The following is a 22241-nucleotide window of genomic DNA, read 5'->3' on the forward strand; positions in this document are numbered from 1 at the left end:
AATCACACATGCAGCGCTTTAGTGACAATCAGCTCTGAATCTGAATTAAAGAGTAGACACAAAATGACTATAATGACATCAAAGCCATCTCTGCTGACCTGCTCTGCAGTCGTTGAGGTTGTACCTCATGTAATTTTAATCAACTTCACTACCTCGCAGCCTGCCTGTGATCTTATTTGGTGAGGTTTTGATATCATCATCGTGAGAGGAGATGGGGAGGGATGAGAGGAAGGAATAAAAAGATGATTTACAGCGGATACAGCCGCAATGTTTTTGTGTTCCCAATCTGCTAAGTGCATAGATCACTTGGTTTGCTGCTACTCCTCCCTCTGGATCCTGCAGTTTCAGAGCTTTGTTTCTCTTAGTGGCCCAGATACAGAAAAGCTGCTCCAACTATTGCATTAAATAAATCAAATAAGCAAAGATTTGCCTCTCTCTGGAACACAGAACTCCTGGTATGCATTCTTCTTATTGTTTCATTTTTTTACAGGGGCCTGCAAAAGTATGTATATTTTATCAGGTTACAACCATAAACCTAAAAATATTTGAAGTGGGATTTAATGTGATGGAGCGACACAGAATAACACATAATTATGAAGTGGTAGGAAATGGTGCCCTCTTTAGTCTGAGATCCCTAAATAAATGCCATTGTGAAAGGTTGCCTTTAGAACTCATCTAATTGGTAAATGGATGGAAGAATGACGAGAGGAAAACTATTGTGTAAGAAAGTTGTAAGAACTCAAATGTGCAGTTTGCCAAAGCCCTGTAGGGGTCACTGCAAACATACAAAAGACTATGTGGAGGAAAGGTGACTGCGCATCAACCTAACACACCATTGGCATATTGAACCATGGTGGTGGCCGTATCATGATGGGGGGGGTCAGAGTTGATGGGAAGATGGATGGAGCTAAATACAGGGTAATCCTGAAAGAAAACCTGTTAAAGGCTGTAAGAGACTGGACAACGACCCTGAACACCTAAACAGCCAGAGCTACCCTGGATTAATTTAGATCAAAGTCTGTTTATGTAGACCTGAATCCAACTGTGAAGCAGAATCGGCTTTATTGCGAAGTTCGTACATACAAACAAGGAATTTGACTCTGGTACACTTTGCTCTTTGGTTTTGTTTTTGCATTACAAAATATACAGATTTACAATGTACAATATACACATATCTAATATAATAAAAAGGTGCATTTGCAACATCTGTATGCAGTTGTTTTGTACTCTATTGAATGTTCATCAGAGAAACAGCCTGGGGGAAGAAACTGTCTCTGTGGCGGCTGGTTTTAGTGAACAGTGCTTTGTAGCGGCAGCCTGAAAGTAAAACTCTAAACAGTTTATGTGCAGGGTGTGTGGGGTCTGCAGAGATTTTAGCAGCTCTTTTCCTGACCCTTGACCTGTATAAGTCCTGGATGGAGAGAAGGTCAGCCCTGATTATTCTCTCTGCAGTCCTGATTATTCGTTGCAGTCTGGACCTGTCCTGTTTTGTGGATGAACCAAACCACACTGAGATGGATGAAGACAGGACAGACTGAATGATGGCAGTGTAGAAGATGACCAGCAGCTCCTGTGGAAGGTTGAACTTCTTGAGTTGCCTCAGGAAGTACAGTCTCTGCTGGGCCTTCTTTCAAACATTGTCTATGTGTGAAGACCATCTCAGGTCCTCAGAGATGGTGGTTCCTAAGAACCTGAAGTGGTCCACGGCCGATACAGTGTTGTTGAGGATGGTGAGGGGGGTGTATGGGGGTGGTGTTCTCCGAATGTCCACCACCATTTCCACAGTCTTGAGTGGGTTGAGTTCCAGGTAGTTCTGACCGCACCAGTGTACCAGCCGATCCACCTGCTGTCTGTATGCAGACTCATCACCGTCCTGGATCAGTCCAATGACAGTGGTGTCGTCTGCAAACTTCAGGAGTTTCACGGACGAGTCCGCTGAGGTGCAGTCATTTGTGTACAGGGAGAAGAAGAGCTGGGTGAGCTTCTGGTGGAGGATGTTGTTGAAGGCCGAGCTGAAGTCTATAAACAGGATCCTGGCGTACGTCCCTCGGCGGTCAAGGTGTTGCAGGATGAAGTGTAGACATAAGTTAACAGCATCATCTGCCGACCTGTTTGCTCGGTAAGCAAACTGCAGGGGGTCCAGCAGGGGGCCTGTGATGTCTTTCAGGTGCTTCAACACCAGCCGCTCAAAGGACTTCATGACCACAGACGTCAGGGCTACAGGCCTGTAGTCATTTAATCCTAGGATGGTGGGTTTCTTGGGAACCGGGATGATGGTGGCTCGTTTACGGCAGGAGGGGACCTCACATTTCTCCAGTGATTTGTTGAAGATCCGTGTGAAGATCGGAGCGAGTTGATTTGCACAGGCTTTCAGGCATGATGGGGAGACGTCATCAGGTCCTCCAGCTTTCTTTGTTTTCATGCGCTGAAAGAGCTTGTTTACATCTTCCTCTGAGATCTTTACTGCAGGCAGAGGATCTGATGGTGGGGGGTTGGTTGCTTTATGGGAGGAATTTGTTCCTGAATGGGATGTGGAGGAGATGATTTGAGGTGTGAATGGCTTCCTGTCATGTCTGCAGTAGAAGCCATTCAGACGGTTGGCCAGGCGAGGACTCTGCCTATAGGAGCCCCCCCACCCTTCCTGAACAGTCAGGTTTCTCAGACCGGTCCATACAGCTGAAGTGTCACCAGTAGAAAGGCTGTTCTTCAGCTTCTCACTGTAGCTTCTCTTAGCTGCTTTGATCTCTTTTGTTAGTCTGTTCCTGGCCTGCCTGTACCGCGCCCAATCTCCACTGCTGTGAGCTTCTTCCTTGTCCCTGTGCAGATTTCTGAGATGTGGAGTAAACCAAGGCTTGTTGTTCCCAAAGGTGCAGAAGGTTTTGGTCTTCACACACATGTCCTCACAGAAACTGATGTATGATGTCACCACATCAGTTAGTTGGTTTAGGTTAGTGGCTGAAGTTTCAAAAACAGTCCAGTCTGTGCATTCAAAGCAGGCCTGTAGCATCTGCTTTGGTTCCTCAGTCCACTTCTTAACAGTGTGAACCTTGGGTTTGGAAGCTCTTAGTCTCTGTAGGTTGGGATGAGGTGGATTAGATAATGATCCGAAAAACCCAGAGCAGCCCTGGTAACAGCATGATATGAGTCCTTTAAAGCTGTGTAACAATGGTCCAGTGTGTTTTTTTCTCTGGTGGGACACTTAATATGCTGTCTGTATTGGGGGAGTTCATGAGAGAGGTTTGCTCTGTTAAAATCTCCCAGTATTATGATGAAAGAGTCCGTGTGTTTTTTCTCCATGTCTGTAATCAGCTCAGCAAGATGTTTTTCAGCGGCAGAAGTGCAGCCATGCGGTGGAAAATATGAGCCGATTATTATAAACGTGGAAAATTCTCTCGGTGAATAAAACAGTTTACAGATTATGGAAAATGACTCCAGATCCAGACTACATGTTTTCCCCAGGACTTTTATGTCTCTGCACCAACTTTCATTTATATAAAAGCACATTTCGCCTCTTCCCCGATAGCTCCGCAATGTGATCCGCTCTGAACAGCTGGAAGTCCGGTATCAGCAGTGCGCGGTCCGGGATGTTTTCACTCAGCCATGTCTCGGTAAAGCAGAGAATCGCTGATCCGCGGAGGTCTGAGTTTTTACCGGTGAGGAGAAGCAGCTCGTCCATCTTGTTATTTAGAGAGCGGACATTTGCCAGATGGATTGAAGGCAGTGGTGTTCGTAGTCCTCTTTTGCGGAGTTTTACCAGCGCGCCAACACAGTTTCCCCTCCGCCGCTGTCGGCGCAGTATCCCATATAGAGCCACAGCTCCACTTGCCAGGAGCTCAGTGAACCTCAGATCGATGAAAGATGGTGAAAAAAACCCAAGAGAGGACTCTCTAATGTTGAGACGTTCCTCTCTACTGAATGAGACCACAGTACTGAGGCTCGAAAAACATAAAAACACACAAAAACAAAGAGAGAGCGAAGCTCCGAGGCTGCCATCGTCGGCGCCATCTTGGTGGTAGCCAATCAGTGGAGAGACTTGAAATTGTTCCTCATAGATCAGACTTAGTTTGAGCTATTTTGTAAAGAACAATAAGCAAAGATTTCCACCACTGGATGAACAAAGCCTGTAGACACACAAACCAAAGTCTTGCAGCTGCAACTGGGAGGGCTTTAAGATGTTTTGGTAAAGTAATGAACAAATTCCAGCTAACTCCAAATCGGCAGATTTTAGCCTTTTCAACAAAGCCAAGTTCTTGTGATTTAAAAAATAAAGTTTTCAATTATGTCTCCTAGTGGCTGGATTTAGACTTTTCTGGGTTTTAAGTAACAGTGTTTTAAGTTTTTAAGTCATCGCAACATTTACTAACATTATCAGATATTGCCTTTCTTCTTCTTCAGCCTGAGTCTATCACATAATGAAAAACATTGAAGTCTGTGGTTGTAATGTGAAAAGAATTTGAAAAATTCAAGGGGTGTTAATACTTTTTCAGGGCACTGCAAAACAATTCTAAACTAAAGCAAAGTTCAGAAATGCTGCAGCTGTAACTTTGTTTTCGTTTTGTGTTTTTAGGACCAGATATTCCATTTGTGGCTGTGTACGAAACCCAGAGAGATGCAGAAAGTGAGACTCAGGACAGAGAAAGTGAGTATTTCACCTTTTACTAAAGCACCTGTTTAATTATGGTGCCGACATCTTGAGTGACCTCATGCTCAGGAGCATAAAAATCACCTTGTCAGACGGGGGTCCTCAAAGCAGAATGACCACCTGAGCACCGAGTCACTGTTTGTCTGTAAGCCAAGCCTGAAATGATCTCAGTAATCACATTACACCCCGCTCATTACATTATGAGCAGCCCAACAGCAAAATCAGCATAATTTAATGTGATTTTTGTCTTTAAGTAATAACATCAGCCCTTCTGTATTATATTAAAAAGGGTCTATGTTGCAGTAAATCATGTCAGTACCTAATGTTTATGTTGAACCTGATTAGAAATTTCAAACACTCAAACAGTGCATAGGTTTTATAGTCTGAGTAAAAACTATAGATGCTGTCACATGGCTTTATATCTTGTTTTACTTGGGTCTAAATGTGAAGAAATTAAGCTTATTTTGGAAAACACCAAGTCCTGTTACAGATGTGTGGTATGTTTGCTACTGGTAAAGAAATAGTATTTTGAATATTATTGCAATGTTTAACATCTCATTGTCTTCTGTAATCAGTAATGATCACAGGATGAATGCTTAATATTAAATACCCAGTCTTCAAACGCCCCCAAGTGGTCAAATAATGGTTACATGAGCAGCAGTGTTGCCAAGTCCGCTTATTATAAGCGACTTTGAGCTCATTTTTTTTCTAAAGTCGCCTGCAAATCTCGTGAGTCTCGGGTTGTGGTTTTTGGGCTTGTTTTTGAATGTGAAGTTGCTTATTTGGGCTTAACTTTCTTTCCGAGTGAAACCCCCTGATTTATCTCCCAGCTCCCCATAATAAAGCATAATAAAGTCCTTTCCACGCCCCTTTTTTCTGGTTATTGCGCCGCCCGCCCGAGTTGACCACAGACCCCAAACACACACACGCCGGAGCTCAGAGTAAGTGGGGAAAATAGCAATGATGTATTGTAGTCCAGGTAAATGCAGTTATACATCTTTTTTATCTGTGCCAGGCTTTATGCTGATTTTTACATATGTGATTTCTGACCACAAACAAATATGGTTTTACACTGAACCTGTTTGAATTGGCTCATGTGTGTCTTTTCTTTTAAACAGTTTAAAGAAGGTTTTTTTATTGAATATATTTACTGTCATTTTGCAGTTATGTATGCAAAATGCACTTTTCTTTATATCAGAGTAGTTAGAGTTATTCAAAGAATTTAAGTTATTCAAAATTTTCATGGTTAATGTGTTTAGCATAATTTTGCTGTTGCTTATGTATAATGCCATAATAATTGCATGCATTTATAATGTTTATAATTGCCCTCTGTTTTATATTGTGTGGTGGTTGCCCGTTGGGCTTGTTTTGGGCTTGTTATCATAGAGCTGGTTGCTTGTTTTTCTCACAAGATCTGACAACACTGCTTTCCATACACCTCAAGCATTGGCCATGACGAGGTGGATGACTCTTCACCGGTACAGACAGAGCGACTGCATAGCATAGCCTCACATTAAGTAACGTAATTATTGGGTTACTGCAAGAGTATTTCAGCAGTGGTTACGTAAAGTTTGTAGTGTGGGGCGTAAGTGCCATATAGACTGAGCCGTCACAATAAGGTAGGCCCTGAGCTGAAGGGGCCCCCCCGAAGAAGGTACCGTTGTTAATAATAATAACTGTGATAGTGGATAATGTTATAGTGAAAGTAAAGAAAAATCAGTGAAGTGAATCATAAATTGTTACAATTAGATTTTTCTGATAGGACCCTTTCTATAAAGGTTTCCTCCATGGCACCACTGAAGTTGCCAAATGCAACAGAGTGCATTGAAATGACTGACGTAGTGGTGCAGCGCGTGACCCCTTAGTTGAAAGGGCCCCCCATGACATCAACACAGCAGACAGCGGTAAACTTAAAAAATGAAGCACACATACCCATCAGGATTTTCAAAAAGACAACACAAGAAGGAAGAAAGTGAAAAACCAAAAAGAGATAGTGGTAAGTCTACCACTCTCAGCTGTCTGCCTTAGCACCATGACTTGATAAAAGCCTGAATGTAATGTTAGCTTGTGTGCTAATCTTGTTAGCACAACAACGTTAACACTGACACCTAATGTTAGAAAGCAGATCAGCACTGCTGTTCATACATACACTTTCTTTAGACTGTTTACAAAACTTTTCAACAAAATAAAGGCTATTTGTGTGGTGGGTGACCATATTTTCATAATAAATATTATAAATCTAAAAGCTGCCACACATACGGTATATTATTAAACAGTTTAATGTTACATTTGACCTAACCATGGATGAAATAAGAAATATGACAAATATAAAATACATATACCAGTAAAACACAGTTTAATTTTAACCTCTCATTAACAATTTAAAAATTATAAATAATAAAAAATGTCCTGTATTAAGTGACATGGCTTGCAGTATGATTCATGCTCACAGTAAACAAAGTCACGTTTCTGTGCCTTCTCGAGAAGATGCCAAAGCCTCAAGAGATGATTATTATAGCAGATATTAACTATTATAATTATTACACATTAAGTAATTCATATTTTATATCAATCAACATTTTAGATATTTTAGATTGTGAGCCATCTTCTGGGGAAATTCAAGGCAATGTTTCAGCAAGCAGTTGTCCATCACCTTGGACTGAGACTACATTCCTTCCTACCACTGCCTCTACTTCCTTCCACTCGCCTCCAGCACCTGATGAAGCAACAAAGAAAAATACAACAGTCATAAGTGATGATCCTGCATTATGGCCAAGTGTTAATGATAATGAAGCTCGATGTCAAATTGTTAAAAAGGGACCAGTGCAAATCACAAACTTTGATTTCCCCTAAAATTCTGGATAAGCCCCCAAGAAGATTCACAATGACAAATATAAGATAACAATGTAAAATGGAGAAAGGATTCATCGATCATGACTTATATATTCGATAAGCACTGATGCTGTGTTTTGTTTTTCCTGTGTACTTTTTGGTACGAGGGCCACGCTACTACTGATGGTTATTGTATATGGAAAAACACCTTAAAGAACATGAGCCCTAAGGGTCTTTTGATGTGCTTTTTGTTTTCAACAATGGCAATTTCCTCTCATTAGTTGAACGAATGGGTCAGTTTGACCCTGTAATGAACCAACATTTGAAAAGGTTAAAAAAACAAGGAATCCCAAGTGCACTACTTAAGTCCACTGATTCAGGATAAAATCATAGTCTTCATAGGGAATAAAATTGTTGAAACAAATCATCAGCAGAGTGAAGGCAGCTCTGTTATAATAGACTGCACTCCAGATGTCAGCCACAAAGAACAGCTCGCACTTGTTCTCAGGATCATCAGCTGCGAAATGTCTGTTGGTCCATGTATTTCAGAGCATTATGTTTTTTGATATTGATGATACATCTGGGAAAGGTCTGACAGAAACTCTACTAGGCTTCCTTCAGCAACATGACCTAAACATTTCTGACTGCCGTGGCCGATCCTATGACAACGGCATCAACATGATGGGTCAAAAACAGGGTGTACAGGCAAGGATATTGCAAATAAACAACAAAGCGCTTCGTGTCCCCTGCAGCAGCCATACTCTGAATCTGGTAGTGGCAGATGCTGCAAAGTCCTCAGTTTTGTCCATGGCCTTTTGTGGAGCCCTGCAAACATTTTATAATCTGTTCAGTTCATCTGGTGGGTACCAAATCAATCACATGAGCAAACTTCTGCAAAGTCCAAACCTCTCAGTGGAAACACTTAGAAGACAGACATAAGGTGTAAGAGCCTACCTCATGCACTTTAGGGAGCGTGACCTGTCGTCCTGTCAGACAGATGTAGTGGACGTTGCGCTAGATATTGAAAAAAAGCTTCCTGAGAAAAGGCCAAAAAGAACACCGAAACCTTTTCATTCTGAGTCAGCAGAACAAGAAACATTGAACAGTCCAGATGAGGCATTCAGACGGGAATTCTTTCTACCTATAGTGGATACAGTCCTCAGAAGCCTCAGTGACCGTTGTGCAAAAATGGAAGGTGTGTATGCACTGTACAGTTTTCTCTTCTCCATGGGCAACATGAGACAAGTGATTAGAGGAGGAGGAGGAAAAACTGCAAGAGAGGTGAAGAAGCTTTAAACAACATTGCTTTAAATAATATTGCTGTAAATGGCACATGTGTATAAAAACATAAATTTATAATTGCCGTTCATATCTTCTTTTGCATAACTCTGGTGCATACATTGAAATTGGGATGTAGCGTATAAGGGGCCTCAGGTGTCCCTCTTGCCTAGGGGCCCCCATGCATGGCCGTATGGTTTGGCTGGCGATCATTTATCCTAAAGAAAAATTATGCTGAAATGGTTTTGACTTGAGGTAGTGTTTACTTAAAGAGAGTCCTGGTACACCAATGAAATACAATTGTGTGGCAGGAGTGTGTGGGGAGCAAGATGTAATAGTCTTAACGTTTTTGCTGAGAATATACAAAGAAAGAAATTAACCAGTCCAAACATTTGGGAAAGCTGTTACAAAAGCCGCATTAGCTTCATGTTTTAAACCTTAATCTTGGAACATCTAGTTGCACTTCAAGCTAATGGTTCTTGTAGCCATCAACAAGCTTCTGGCAGAATTCTGGCCGGATATTTGATTGACTCTTGTAGGAACAATTTGTACAGTTTATTTAATTTGGACCCACCTTATAACCATAGTTCATATATTTTCAACTGGACCCATTTCAAACGCTTAATTTTGGAATAGTTAATTTATCCTCAAACCAGTTTGAAAGTGTGCTTGGGTTCACCAAATTGTGTCAGAGTTCCAGTCATCTAGCTGGCAATTTGAAAACTTTGAAAGTTGTCCTTCTCCTTCATGTGGAATGCGTCAGGATCTGTGACAACAATACAGCCCCACAAAATGATTCTGCCACCACCATGTTTGATAGTTTATACAGTGCCCTCACCTCGACTCCTCCAATTATACTTCATGACATTGTGTCCAAACAGCTCAATCTTTGTCTTGTTTCTCCAGAGGACATTTAGTTGTCCCTATCGGGTTAAATATGCTGTATTGTGGACAGTTGTGTTCCAGCAGTTGTCATTGTTCCTTAACATCCTAAACTGGTTTCCTTTATTCTGAGAAGGACGGTTCTGGTAAGATGCTGTAAACTGGGACATCAAATGTTGCTCCAACAGCACAGTGATCTTAAAACACACATTAATACTGGTTTCTGGAATGGATAAAACAGGCTGACATTAGGAGACAACAACTGTGCCAACTTAAACTCCGTTCATTTATGGAAAATGCATAAAAGCCCAGTCGGTGCCAGGAAACGGACCAACCAGAATTATACCAGAAGTTTTTGATGGTGACAAAAACTGTGTGGTTTCTCTGCAATGTGATAAGAGACGTTTCACCAAATATTAATTCAATTCAGTTCAAAAACACTTTATTAATCCCAAATGGAAATTAAATGTTGTTGTAGCTCATATTATGAAGGTTTCCTCAAAGAGCCGTTGTAGATGCTGATGGCTGTGGACAGGAAGGATCTCCTGTAGCGCTCTGTCTTACAGCAGATTTGAAGAAGCCTCTGACTGAAGACACTCTGTTGTTGTAGGACAGTCTCATGAAGAGGATGCTCAGGGTTCTCCATAATGTTCTTCATTTTATGAAGAATCCTTCTTTGCACAATTATCTCCAGAGGTTCCAGAGGAGCCTGAGCTTGTGCGGGAGGTCGAGAGATATCGACTAGAAATAGTCGGGCTTGCCTCCACGCACAGCGTGGGCTCTGGAACCCATCTCCTTGAGAGGGGTTGGACTCTGTTCTACTCTGGAGTGGCCCACGGGGAGAGGCGGCGGGCTGGTGTGGGTTTGCTTGTTGCCCCCCAGCTCAGCCGTCTCGTGTTGGGGTTTACCCCAGTGGATGAGAGGGTCGTATCCCTGTGCCTTCGGGTTGGGGAGAGGTCTCTGACTATCATTTCAGCCTACGGGCCGAGTGGCAGTGCAGAGTACCCGGCCTTCTTGGCGTCCCTGTCGGGGGTGCTGGATAGTGCCCCTCCCGGGGACTCCATTATTCTGCTGGGGGACTTCAACGCCCATGTGGGGAACGACAGTTACACCTGGAGAGGCGTGATCGGGAGGAATGGCCTCCCCGATCTGAATCCGAGTGGTGTTTTGTTATTGGACTTCTGTGCTAGTCACGGATTGTCCATAACGAACAACATGTTAAAACATAAGGGTGTCCATCAGTGGACTTGGCACCAGGACACCCTAGGCAGGAGGTCGATGATCAACTTTGTTGTCGTATCATCAGATCTTCGGCCGCATGTTTTGGACACTCGGGTGAAGAGAGGGGCTGAGCTGTCCACTGATCATCACCTGGTGGTGAGTTGGATCCGCTGGAGGAGGAGAAAGCCAGTCAGACTTGGCAGGCCCAAGCGCATAGTGAGGGTCTGCTGGGAACGTCTGGCGGAGCCCTCGGCCAGGGATGTATTCAACTCCCACCTCCGGGAGAGCTTCGACCAGATCACGGGGGATGTTGGAGACATAGTGGACCATGTTCTCCGCATCTATTGTCGATGCTGCTGCCCGTAGCTGTGGCTGTAAGGTCTGCGGTGCCTGTCGCGGCGGCAATCCCAGAACCCGGTGGTGGACACCGGCAGTAAGGGATGCTGTTAAGCTGAAGAAGGAGTCCTATCGGCTGTGGTTGGCTTGTGGGACTCCTGAGGCATCTGACGGGTACCGTGAGGCCAAGCGTGCTGCGGCCCGGGCTGTGGCAGAGGCAAAAACACGGGTCTGGGAGGAGTTCGGTGAGGCCATGGAGAAGGACTACTGGTTGGCCTCGAAGCGATTCTGGCAAACCGTCCGTCGCCTCGGGAGGGGGAAGCAGTGCTTCGCCAACACTGTTTATAGTGGGGGCGGGAGACTGCTGACCTCGACTGAGGACATTATCGGGCGGTGGAAGGAGTACTTCGAGGATCTCCTCAATCCTGCCATCACGCATTCCATGGTGGAAACAGAGGCTGGGGACTCGGGGTCGGACTCTTTCATCACCCAGGCTGAAGTCACCAAGGTGGTTAAAAAGCTCCGCGGTGGCAAGGCTTCGGGGGTGGATGAGATCCGCCCTGAGTAGCTCAAGTCTCTGGATGTTGTAGGGCTGTCATGGTTGACACGTCTCTTCAACATTGCGTGGCGGTCGGGGACAGTGCCTCTGGACTGGCAGACTGGGGTGGTGGTCCCCCTTCATAAGAAGGGGTTCCAACTACAGGGGGATCACACTCCTCAGCCTCCCTGGTAAGGCCTACGCCAGGGTATTGGAGAGGAGAGTCCGACCGATAGTCGAACCTCGGCTTCAGGAGGAGCAGTGAGGTTTTCGTCCCAGCCGTGGAACACTGGACCAGCTCGAGGGTGCTCGAGGGTTCATGGGAGTTTGCCCAACCGGTTCACATGTGTTTTGTGGACCTGGAGAAGGCATTCGACTGTGTCCCTCGTGATGCCCTGTGGGGGGTGCTCCAGGAGTATGGAATCGGGGGCCCTTTACTAGGGGCCATCCGGTCCCTGTACGAGCAGAGCAGGAGTTTGGTCCGCATTGCCGGCACTAAGTCGGACCTGTTCCCAGTGCATGTTGGACTCCGGCAGGGCTGCCCTTTGTCACCGGTCCTGTTCATAACTTTTATGGACAGGATTTCTAGACGCAGCCAAGGGCCGGAGGGGGTCGGGTTTGGGGACCAGTGGATTTCGTCTCTTCTTTTTGCAGATGACGTGGTCCTGCTGGCCCCCTCTAGCCAAGACCTACAGCATGCGCTGTGGCGGTTTGCAGCCGAGTGTGAAGCGGCTGGGATGAGGATCAGCTCCTCCAAGTCCGAGGCCATGGTACTCGACCGGAAAAGGGTGGCTTGTCCTCTTCAGGTTGGAGGGGAGTTCCTGCCTCAAGTGGAGGAGTTTAAGTATCTCTGGGTCTTGTTCACGAGTGAGGGAAGAATGGAGCGGGAGATCGACAGACGGATCAGTGCGGCTGCCACAGTAATGGGGGCACTGTGCCGGTCCGTTGTGGTGAAGAGAGAGCTGAGCCGAAAAGCAAAGCTCTCAATTTACTGGTCGGTCTACGTTCCTACCGTCACTTATGGCCATGAACTTTGGGTCATGACCGAAAGAACGAGATCCCGGATACAAGCGGCTGAAATGAGCTTCCTCCGTAGGGTGGCCGGGCACTCCCTTAGAGATAGGGTGAGGAGCTCGGCCATCCGGGAGGGGCTCGGAGTAGAGCCGCTGCTCCTCCACATCGAGAGGAGCCAGTTGAGGTGGCTCGGGCATCTATACCGGATGCCTCCTGGACGCCTTCCTTGGGAGGTGTTCCAGGCACGTCCCACCGGGAGGAGGCCCAGGGGACGGCCCGGGACACGCTGGAGGGACTATGTCTCTCGGCTGGCCTGGGAATGCCTTGGGCTCCTCTGGAGGAACTGGAGGAGGTGTCTGGAGAGAGGGACGTCTGGGCGTCTCTGTTGAGTCTGCTGCCCCCGCGACCCGGTCCCGGATAAAGCGGAAGACGACGACGACGACGACTGGTTCCAGAGGAGTCCCCAGAACAGAGCCAGCCTTCTTTATTAGCTTATTGAGCTTTTTTTAAGTCCCTGGCTCTGATGCTGCTTCCCCAGTAGATGATGGCAGAAGAGATCATAGTCTCCACAACAGACTTGTAGCAGATATGCAGCATCTTGCTGCAAACACCAAAGGATCTAAGCTTCCTCAAGAATTACAGTCTGCCCCATCCCTTCTTATAGATGGCTTCATAGTTGCATCTCCACTCCAGTCTGTTGTCCAGGTTATCACTGAGGTATTTATACTCTTCCACCATCTCTACTTCTCCCATGGTGGTAATGTTATTTGATATATTCCTGATATTATTAGTGTATATTTTGAGACTGAATCCATTATTTTGACTTTGTGTAGATTAGAGAAAATACACAATACATTTGAACCTGAGCACCTAATTCTTGGTTTTAAAAATCACTGTTTTTGTTTTATGATCAGTCAGCACTAGAAAAAAGAACAATTAAAAGAAATCATTAAAAACTAAGACTTATAGAATATAGGAAATCAGTAAACCTCTAACTGCAGTTGTACATAACACCCTGTTTCAAAAAATATTTTAAAAACAAAGCTATAGCAAGTTTAATCTTGGTGGGGGGTTTTCTGATAAGGGAAATGACCTAATCAAAGTAACAATCATTGAGTTTCTTAGAGAAGGTGAGATCAAACTGTTTAGAGGGGAATTTACATGGTGCATTCAGGGACCACTTTCAGTGTAAAGCTTTTCATGACATTCATGGATTAGAACGTTGTCTTTTACTAAATGCTTAGAATGCAGCCTGTTGGGGAAACAGCCATGGATTTCAACATTAAACTTCGGTACGGACTTTTCTGGAACTTTCAAAATAAAGTGCATTAACCTTCTTCCGGCACAGCCAGGAAACGGGATAACTGTGGACTTCTTGTGACGCCACTACCTAAATAATAGCACAGCTGTTGCTACATCCGCCCTCTTCCACACGACCTCCGAAAGGAACCGGATAGGGAAGACAAACGAGCTGATGTCTCTTTGCTGGCAAACAGACATAAACTCTTCAACTGGATCCAAGGATGTCATACGATCATCGATCATATGCAAAGATATGTACGAATGAAATACTGTCTGTGTATCCGGTATTTTCATTCATGAACGGGGAAATTAAGGTGTAAGAGTTGCTTACTTTTCTCTGAGGCCTGCAGAAGCAAACAGTCCCAGAGAAGTTCCCTACAGAGAAGTGGTCTCTGAAGCTGAGCGGAGTGGTCTCCCAGTCTGGAAGGAAGACAGCAGAGACCGCATCACCGTGTTAACGTGCAGCGTGGTTGGCGGACACAACGAGCCGTTTTTCATCCACAGCTGGAGGTTAGCGGGAAGCTAATCCTTTGTTCCCTGTGGATACCTTCTTCAAACTTAATCGTCTTTTGGACAACATTCCTTACCACAGTTCAGGAGGTTAGGTTTGGGCAGAATAACAGTTAGGATGAAATGATCTGAACGTTTTCATTTATGAAGTTTGGTTTTGTTTGTATGAAAAATCTTAGTGCTAGCAGGCTATCTGCAGCACACGTGCCCTGTTTGTGTTCTTTGTATGTTTTTAAAGTTAAGACAAACTTTATTTAAAGGGTGATTTTAAACAGAACATTGATCATAACATGCCGTCCGCGCTTATGCATTTTAACCCTTTTATTAACGGTTTTTTAAAGGTATGTGGTGATTCTGGTGCTAAGCTATCAGCTTTTTTTGTTAGCTCAACGCTAACCGGTAAGAACACGTGCTTGCAACTAAAGAATATTTAACAGAAAAGTTGTTAGTTTCAAGCTAGTGAATAATAGTCCCTAAACATCATTTACTAGATTTGATGACTACGTAAACACCATTAAGCTCCATTTCTCCAGAAAGATTTGGCTCTTTCCAAAATACTCCCTTAATAATATTTCTTCAAATATTATTTCCATAAGTAAAGGCAGCTAATGAGACACTGTTGAGATTTAGTCATCCAGAAGGTTGGTTTCATTCAGCAGATCATCATTTAAAACATTATTTTATTAAAATAATATTTTATCTGATCTTGCATTGTGAATGGTTGTCTAAAGGTATGATGATTATTGCCTAAATTAGTTCCAAGACTAACTTAACTTCATTTCCAGATTCTTCAAGATAATCCTTGGTTCTCAAACATAAACATTGCATGGTAATGTTGCATCACTCTTTTGGTCATGATTTTCAATCATCTTTAATCAACTTGTTTATATTGTACATAGCCCATTAATCTTCCTTATTCTTTAATTCTGCTTGGTAGTTTAGTTGGATTGTTTTAGCATAGTAAAGAGTTTGTTGATTGAAATATGTTTGACTTTGAGTTGACTTATTTTTGTTAATAAATTCTTGTATTTTAAGAAATTGTGTGAATTCATTCCATATATGTGTAGAGTTTATGCTGTTCAATAATGTCAGAGCTCATCTCACACCTTTCTATTCTGTCCTAATACCATCACCTTACCGGGCTGGTATTCACAGGACAACCCTTAACAGACCGTAATATTATTTGATAAAATATGAATATGAAATAATATTGTCAGATTAAAAATCACAACAAGCCCTATAATAATGATGGTGTTAGAATACCGGCTGTATTAAGTCGTTCACTGAAATACTGCAACAGTTCTGATCTGATTAAAGCTAGACAATCAAATACTGGATCTTGAGAAGGAGATTATCATGGAAAACCAGTCAGAATCCTTACAGAAACGAGGTCGTATAATAAATTCATCTACACATAGGTGCTGAAACATGTTCGGCTGATGCGTGCAGTTCCTCTTTTTCCTATCAGAGGCTCTATTGGACCTTTCCTTCCAGCAGCTCTCCAGCTTTTACCTGAATCAGCAAGTAGGAGCAGCTGCGGCAGCCGCTGAGTTGATTTCCTTCCTGGAAGATTGCTGCTTTTGGACTTTCAAGCACAAACTAATTCCAACATCCAATGTTCACCGACGCCCGTTTGACCTACCGTGTCCACCGACGGGGACAAGTTTTTGTCGGACAAAGCAGCTGTGCTCAATGAATAGAAGCAGCTGGTTCCCCTTTTAGGAGAGAGGTGTTTGGAACGATGAAGCTTGCTGTAGGAACAAATCAAGGTCACATTTTGAGCAGCAGTCAGGTGTTTCACCTCATCTTTTTATTCTTGGCTTTTGTGGTGAGTTCTTGGAAAGATCCTTAACTGAATTGCAAAGAAAACCCAGAAAGAGTTCAGCTCCTGTATGTTTTAGCCATTAAGGGTTGTACCTGCTTTGTACAGTATTGAATAGTGTTTTATCCGTCTGATCTCTGCAGGTATTTCAGAGGTTTCTAAACTGGAGAGCAACGAGAACCTCAGGCTGACCCTGGACTCCATGCAGATGCCCACAGTGGAGTACAAGGAGATCAACATGGATGACTACAGTCTGTGTTCCAGTTAGAAATATGTTCCAGTGCTCTCCACAAGTATTGGCACCCCTAGTAAATAGAGTAAAAAAAACCTAAAATAAGTTATTTTATTTCAGCATCAGAGGGGGATGGGTCTTTAATTGTTCCTCTTTGCACTATCTAGATCATCCAGAGTCCGTGTTCTCTCCTATGCTCTCCTCAGTTCACCCCACAAGTTGACTAAAGGATATACAGGGGTTGGACAATGAAACTGAAACACCTGGTTTTAGACCACAATAATTTATTAGTATGGTGTAGGGTCTCCTTTTACAGCCAATACAGCATCAATTTGTCTTGGGAATGACATATACAAGTCCTGCACAGTAGTCAGAGGGATTTTAAGCCATTCTTCTTGCAGGATAGTGGCCAGGTCACTACGTGATACTGGTGGAGGAAAACGTTTCCTGACTCGCACCTCCAAAACACCCCAAAGTAGCTCAATAATATTTAGATCTGGTGACTGTGCAGGCCATGGGAGATGTTCAACTTCACTTTCATATTCATCAAACCAATCTTTCACCAGTCTTGCTGTGTGTATTGGTGCATTGTCACCCTTCAGGATACAATATTTGAACCATTGGATGCACATGGTCCTCAAGAATGGTTTGGTAGTCCTTGGCAGTGACGTGCCCATCTAGCACAAGTATTGGGCCAAGGGAATGCCATGATATGGCAGCCCAAACCATCACTGATCCACCCCCATGCTTCACTCTAGGCATGCAACAGTCTGGGTGGTACGCTTCTTTGAGGCTTCTCCACACCGTAACTCTCCCAGATGTGGGGAAAACATTAAAGGTGGACTCATCAGAGAACAATACATGTTTCACATTGTTCACAGCCCAAGATTTGAAACTGACGTTTGGCATTGGCATGAGTGACCAAAGGTTTGGCTATAGCAGCCCAACATTTTGTCCTCTTTTGAACTCTGGTATGTCACCCATAATGTTGTGTGCATTTCAATATTTTGAGCAAAACTGTGCTCTTACCCTGCTAATTGAACCTTCACACTGTGCTCTTACTGGTGCAATCAATGAAGACCGGCTACCAGGCTGGTCCAATTTAGCCATGAAACCTCCCACACTAAAATGACAGGTGTTTCAGTTTCATTGTCCAACCCCTGTAGGTCTAGGCTCTGAGAAGGTTGATAACGTGTCTGGTGAACTATTGTCAGAGAACCTGCAGGTGAACGGACACCCTCTAAGATCAGGGTTTTAAAATGACCCTGTGGATCCTAAACTGGGTCTGGTTTAGATACCAAACAAAGCACTGAATCTCCTACTTTTTATTTAGGTATCAAGGAACTAAAACTGTGTTAGAAGGATAATCCTGTCATGACTTGCAAACTCTAATTAGCAAAAGCTGATTCAAGTTCAGATACCAAAAAACAATGCATAATTGGAGGCCAACTTCACTTTAGGTTGTTACATTATTCGTGGATTTAGAGGTCCATGATTTGACCTCACTTGTTCAAAATGCAATAAAAACCTAGATATTTTGAAATGGAAAACTTGTAGGAATATGGTTCCTTGTCCTGCCTTGCTTCTCACAGTTTCAGTTGGTTTTCACTAATGATTGCTCTGACTGTAGATATGAGCGACTTTATGTCTGTAGCTAAAGTCCTGCAGTCATTTTCTGCTATTAGAAGATAAACACGTTGTCTTTACCTTACAGGCATGTTCTGTTGTCGTTTCCATTTTGAAGAGTGTCTTGGAGAATGAGCGTTGTATGACAGGCAAACACAAAGCCAATGATCTCTGATTCCTAAAGGTGTTCAGAACAAACTTATACATTAGGTTGCATTTCATAGCAGCTGTTTGGGTTGGTTTTGTTAAAAAGAATTCTTCTAATAATTTTTCAAAACATTGAGTGGGACGGAGCTCTTGCATTAAAGTGGAATTTTACACATTTTAACCAGGAGTGCCAATAAGTGTGGTGGGCAGTACATTTTGAACTGTAATACATTTGTTATGCTTTATAAAACAGTTGTTATCCTGGATTTCAGTCTTGTCTTTAAAGATCCTAAAACCCGCCGGCTTCATGGACACATCACACTATCCGCTCCTTCTGCTTGTGTACGTATCTGCTCAAATATGAGAAGTTTCTGCTGATATGTTCATATTGTCTATCAACCTCAGTTCTATTGCTAAATATAATGAAAGATAAAAATTTAGCCCGTTGTCTAGCTCTATTGTTTAATTTAGAAAAAGAGACTAATAACCATCCCAGATTCAATTTTAAGTTCTTCCCACTTTACAAAACTCACGAAAAACTGAAAACTTCAAAATTAGTTTTTTAATGGATCTCATTTGTCAGCTGACTACATAGGTGTGCTTGTCTGTTGCGCAGTGACGGGACACCCGGTAGCCAAACAGTGTCAGAGCGGTTTGTCCTGGACTGGGCCCTGGTTCTGGTGAGCAGCTTCGGCGCCATTGTGGTCCGCTGTGACGGCCGAGGCAGCGGCTTCCAGGGAACCAACGTTCTGCACCGGATCCATAAGAAGCTGGGCGTGTTTGAGGAACAGGATCAGAAGGATGCTCTGAAGTACGAGGCTGACCTGCTGCATCTTATTCATCACAAGAAACCACAAATATTCACCTATAACCTTTATTTGGAGTGTAGTTTTATTGGACTTCATTCAAATATTCTATGCAGATCTTAATAGAACAAAATATATATATATATACTTTTGTAGTATAAATGAATCGTGTTAGAAAACATGGCAAATAATTTGTTTTCACCGTTGTTTAAACTGTTATTTCTAAACTTTTATTGCAGACCATATTAATTCAGATAATTTTTTTTTCTCAGGCTAATTCTGAAGGAGCCCTACGTGGACCAAACCAGAGTCGGAGCTTTTGGACAGGTAAGATGAGCCTTGCTGTGTGTGCTGCACCTGAACGCATCATGAAGGTTTTTTCAGTTGGATTTCTAGATCATTAAAGTGAAACCTGCTGGTGGGATTATGCAGCAAAATGAAACGGTTGCACTGATTTTCATCCAAGCACAAAATTAGAACATCTACTGTTAGCTTAAACTGGTTGAAATGTCCATTTTATTTTTATTTTTCTATAAAATCCAGTGTGGAGTATGTCATGCAAAAGGAGCAGCAGGTGCAAACTTAGTAGCATTGATACCTGAGGCATGTTGATGTATGTCTGGTCATGCATTGTGTAAGAAACTGCTCATTGCCCATTTCAAGCATCTTACTGATGCAACAAGATTGAGTTTTTCTTGACACATTAGTTGTGGTATCATGTTCATTATAGTTTAAAGAAAAAAGTCCTCCACGCAGATGCCAATTTCTTTCTGTTTTTAGTGCACTTCTTGTTTTTATCTCTATCCTGTTTTTTATTAAATGCACACACAGTCAAAATGAATGATTTAGGTTACATTTAATTGTGCTTTTATTCACGTATAATAGAGCATGGGAGAAATAAGCTCTTGAATCGTGAACCTCTTGGTTGAAACCCGCCAGTTTTAGACCGGTTGTAATGCTATTCCCAGATCCAAATTCTAACTTGTCAGGGAAAGATGAAAGAGAAATAATTTAGTCCTTCAGAGGAATGATGAATGTAATAGAAAAAAAAACCACTTTTGGGGTAAGTGCTTTCTCAAGCGAATCAGCTTTGAACAATGGTGCACTTTTACCACAGCATCTAAAAGCTAGAATTCACTTCAGTGCAGCATCAGCTTTTGCTTTTACTTCTCTTGCTGTATGTTTGTGTGATAACAGATGTGATGTTCCTCAGGTGTACGGAGGCTACGTGACCAGCCTGTTGCTGAGTGGTGAAGAGTCTCCAATCAAATGCGGAGCTGTCCTCTCACCCATCACTGACTTTGAGTTGTACGGTAAGCCCTTCATTCTTATTATTTTTATCTGTGCTCTCAAATGCAAAAAGTTCCCGTCTCTGCTGCATGCGTTGAGGTAACTCGGCAGAGCCAGAGCTGTCGAGAATGCACTGAAAGGGAAAAATAAAGCCAGATAACATTTATAGCACCTTTACCCCTTTCTGGAATCAGTGTTGCAGCTGCACTAGGAACCCAATCATACACCACCATCACCTCAGCTATCTGAGGAATATAATGTGAGAGATGTGTATCAGGAGAGCTGGCAGCAGCGTTGTTTGAGCTGCAGGAATACAGAGTCAGGAAACTGAAAATTAGAGAGAAACTGTGTGTCGTCCTGTGACCCATTTCCCAAACGGGCCTGTGAGACTTGGTACAACACAGAAAAATGTTTACATAAACACACTTCACAGGTTTGGATATCATCAATTTCAGGATTTTCTGTAGTTTCTGTAGTGGTTGATCAGTTAATTTAAAAAATGGTTTGTTGATTTTCTCTAACCTACACATGGTCCAGATTATACAAAAAGGCTCAAATGCATACATTACTATCTGATTTGAAGTTTCTTAGTGAATTCAATGTTGACCACATGCTTTTAGTGTAATTCTGGATGGATATTTCACCACTTGTCTTTGCAGAACTGGGAGTGTCTATTTAACACTAGAACTCCCAGGGCCGTCAATATGACTGTTTTAAAAGTTTGACATGCTGTAACTCTGGTTTATTCAAACTCTTATCTTCCTGACATCCTGACTTTTTCTAAACCTCTGTCTTGTGTATTCCTGTCTCTATTTTTAAAAATAACAAAGTAAATAAAAGATCTACGTATTTCTACCTTTAACTACCACAGCCGCTATTTTGACGGCCCTATTATTTACAAAGATTTTTTTCCACCGCCGCTGAGTATACATGCGAGCGTTGCCTAGTAACCGCCACTCTAGAATGCAGTCTGAGAAGGAGATCGTTGGCATCCAACAAATGGCTTCTAGAAGGAGATTTTCTGCTCAAGAGGCATTGGAAATGCTTCAAAAATTAGATGAGGGTGATTCTGGGGTCGAGAGAGATTCTGACGGCTCTTGGTCAGCATTCAGTTCCAGTGACAGCGAGTAAGAGAGTGAGCCTCCCCCTGCTAAAAAAAGACGAGGAGTCCCATCTGCAGGCGGTGGTGATTTATTATTAATTTATTATTATTAAGGTAGTAAATGACTAGCCTATGTAAGGATTTTATCATTTTAGGCTATAGTTTACAGATTAGTAAGCTAATAATATATAAACTACAGCAACAGTGCCACAATCAGCGCAGGTTCAGAGACGGGGAGACGAGCCAGACGCCCAGTACCCAGCTATAAGCCCTGCAATCCAGCTCACGGGCAGGAGAGAAAATACAAATCAAGGTACTGATAATGGACAAAGAAAAAAACAATAAGTTAGGCCGTAGATAGGTATAGTAGCCTAGTAACAACGATCTATTCTGCGCTTTACAGCATCTTCATCACAAGACGAACGCACACCTGAGAGGGAGGAGCAGATAGGAAAGGATGGCACTGTGTGGACAGCGATAGGGGAGGAAGAAAGTAGAGGAAGGCGTCAGAGCCAGAATGTGTTGACAGATGCAGAGGGACCCACCACGTACGCAAAGCGCCAGATCCAAGATGCCCAGACCGCGTTCCTCTGCTTGGTGGATGCCGAAATGCTCATCCACATTCAGGGCTGCACTGTGGCTGAGGCCCGCAGAGTTTTAG

The 22241-nt window shown here is 43.2% G+C and overlaps 1 protein-coding gene across 5 annotated transcripts in view; it reads left to right on the plus strand.

The window, feature by feature from the left end:
- dpp6a (dipeptidyl-peptidase 6a) overlaps window positions 1–22241 on the plus strand; it is a 383254-nt gene that overhangs the window by 354931 nt on the left and 6082 nt on the right. For all 5 annotated transcript variants that reach the window (XM_047349742.1, XM_047349744.1, XM_047349746.1 and 2 more), the window contains 6 exons: window positions 4568–4639; window positions 16521–16628; window positions 18655–18724; window positions 18999–19193; window positions 19461–19515; window positions 20402–20501. In XM_047349742.1, the coding sequence (XP_047205698.1) occupies window positions 4568–4639; window positions 16521–16628; window positions 18655–18724; window positions 18999–19193; window positions 19461–19515; window positions 20402–20501 (600 nt within the window). The remainder of the gene's footprint in view (window positions 1–4567; window positions 4640–16520; window positions 16629–18654; window positions 18725–18998; window positions 19194–19460; window positions 19516–20401; window positions 20502–22241) is intronic.

This window comes from Girardinichthys multiradiatus, chromosome 21 (assembly GCF_021462225.1).
Source record: "Girardinichthys multiradiatus isolate DD_20200921_A chromosome 21, DD_fGirMul_XY1, whole genome shotgun sequence".
Lineage (NCBI taxonomy): Eukaryota > Metazoa > Chordata > Actinopteri > Cyprinodontiformes > Goodeidae > Girardinichthys > Girardinichthys multiradiatus.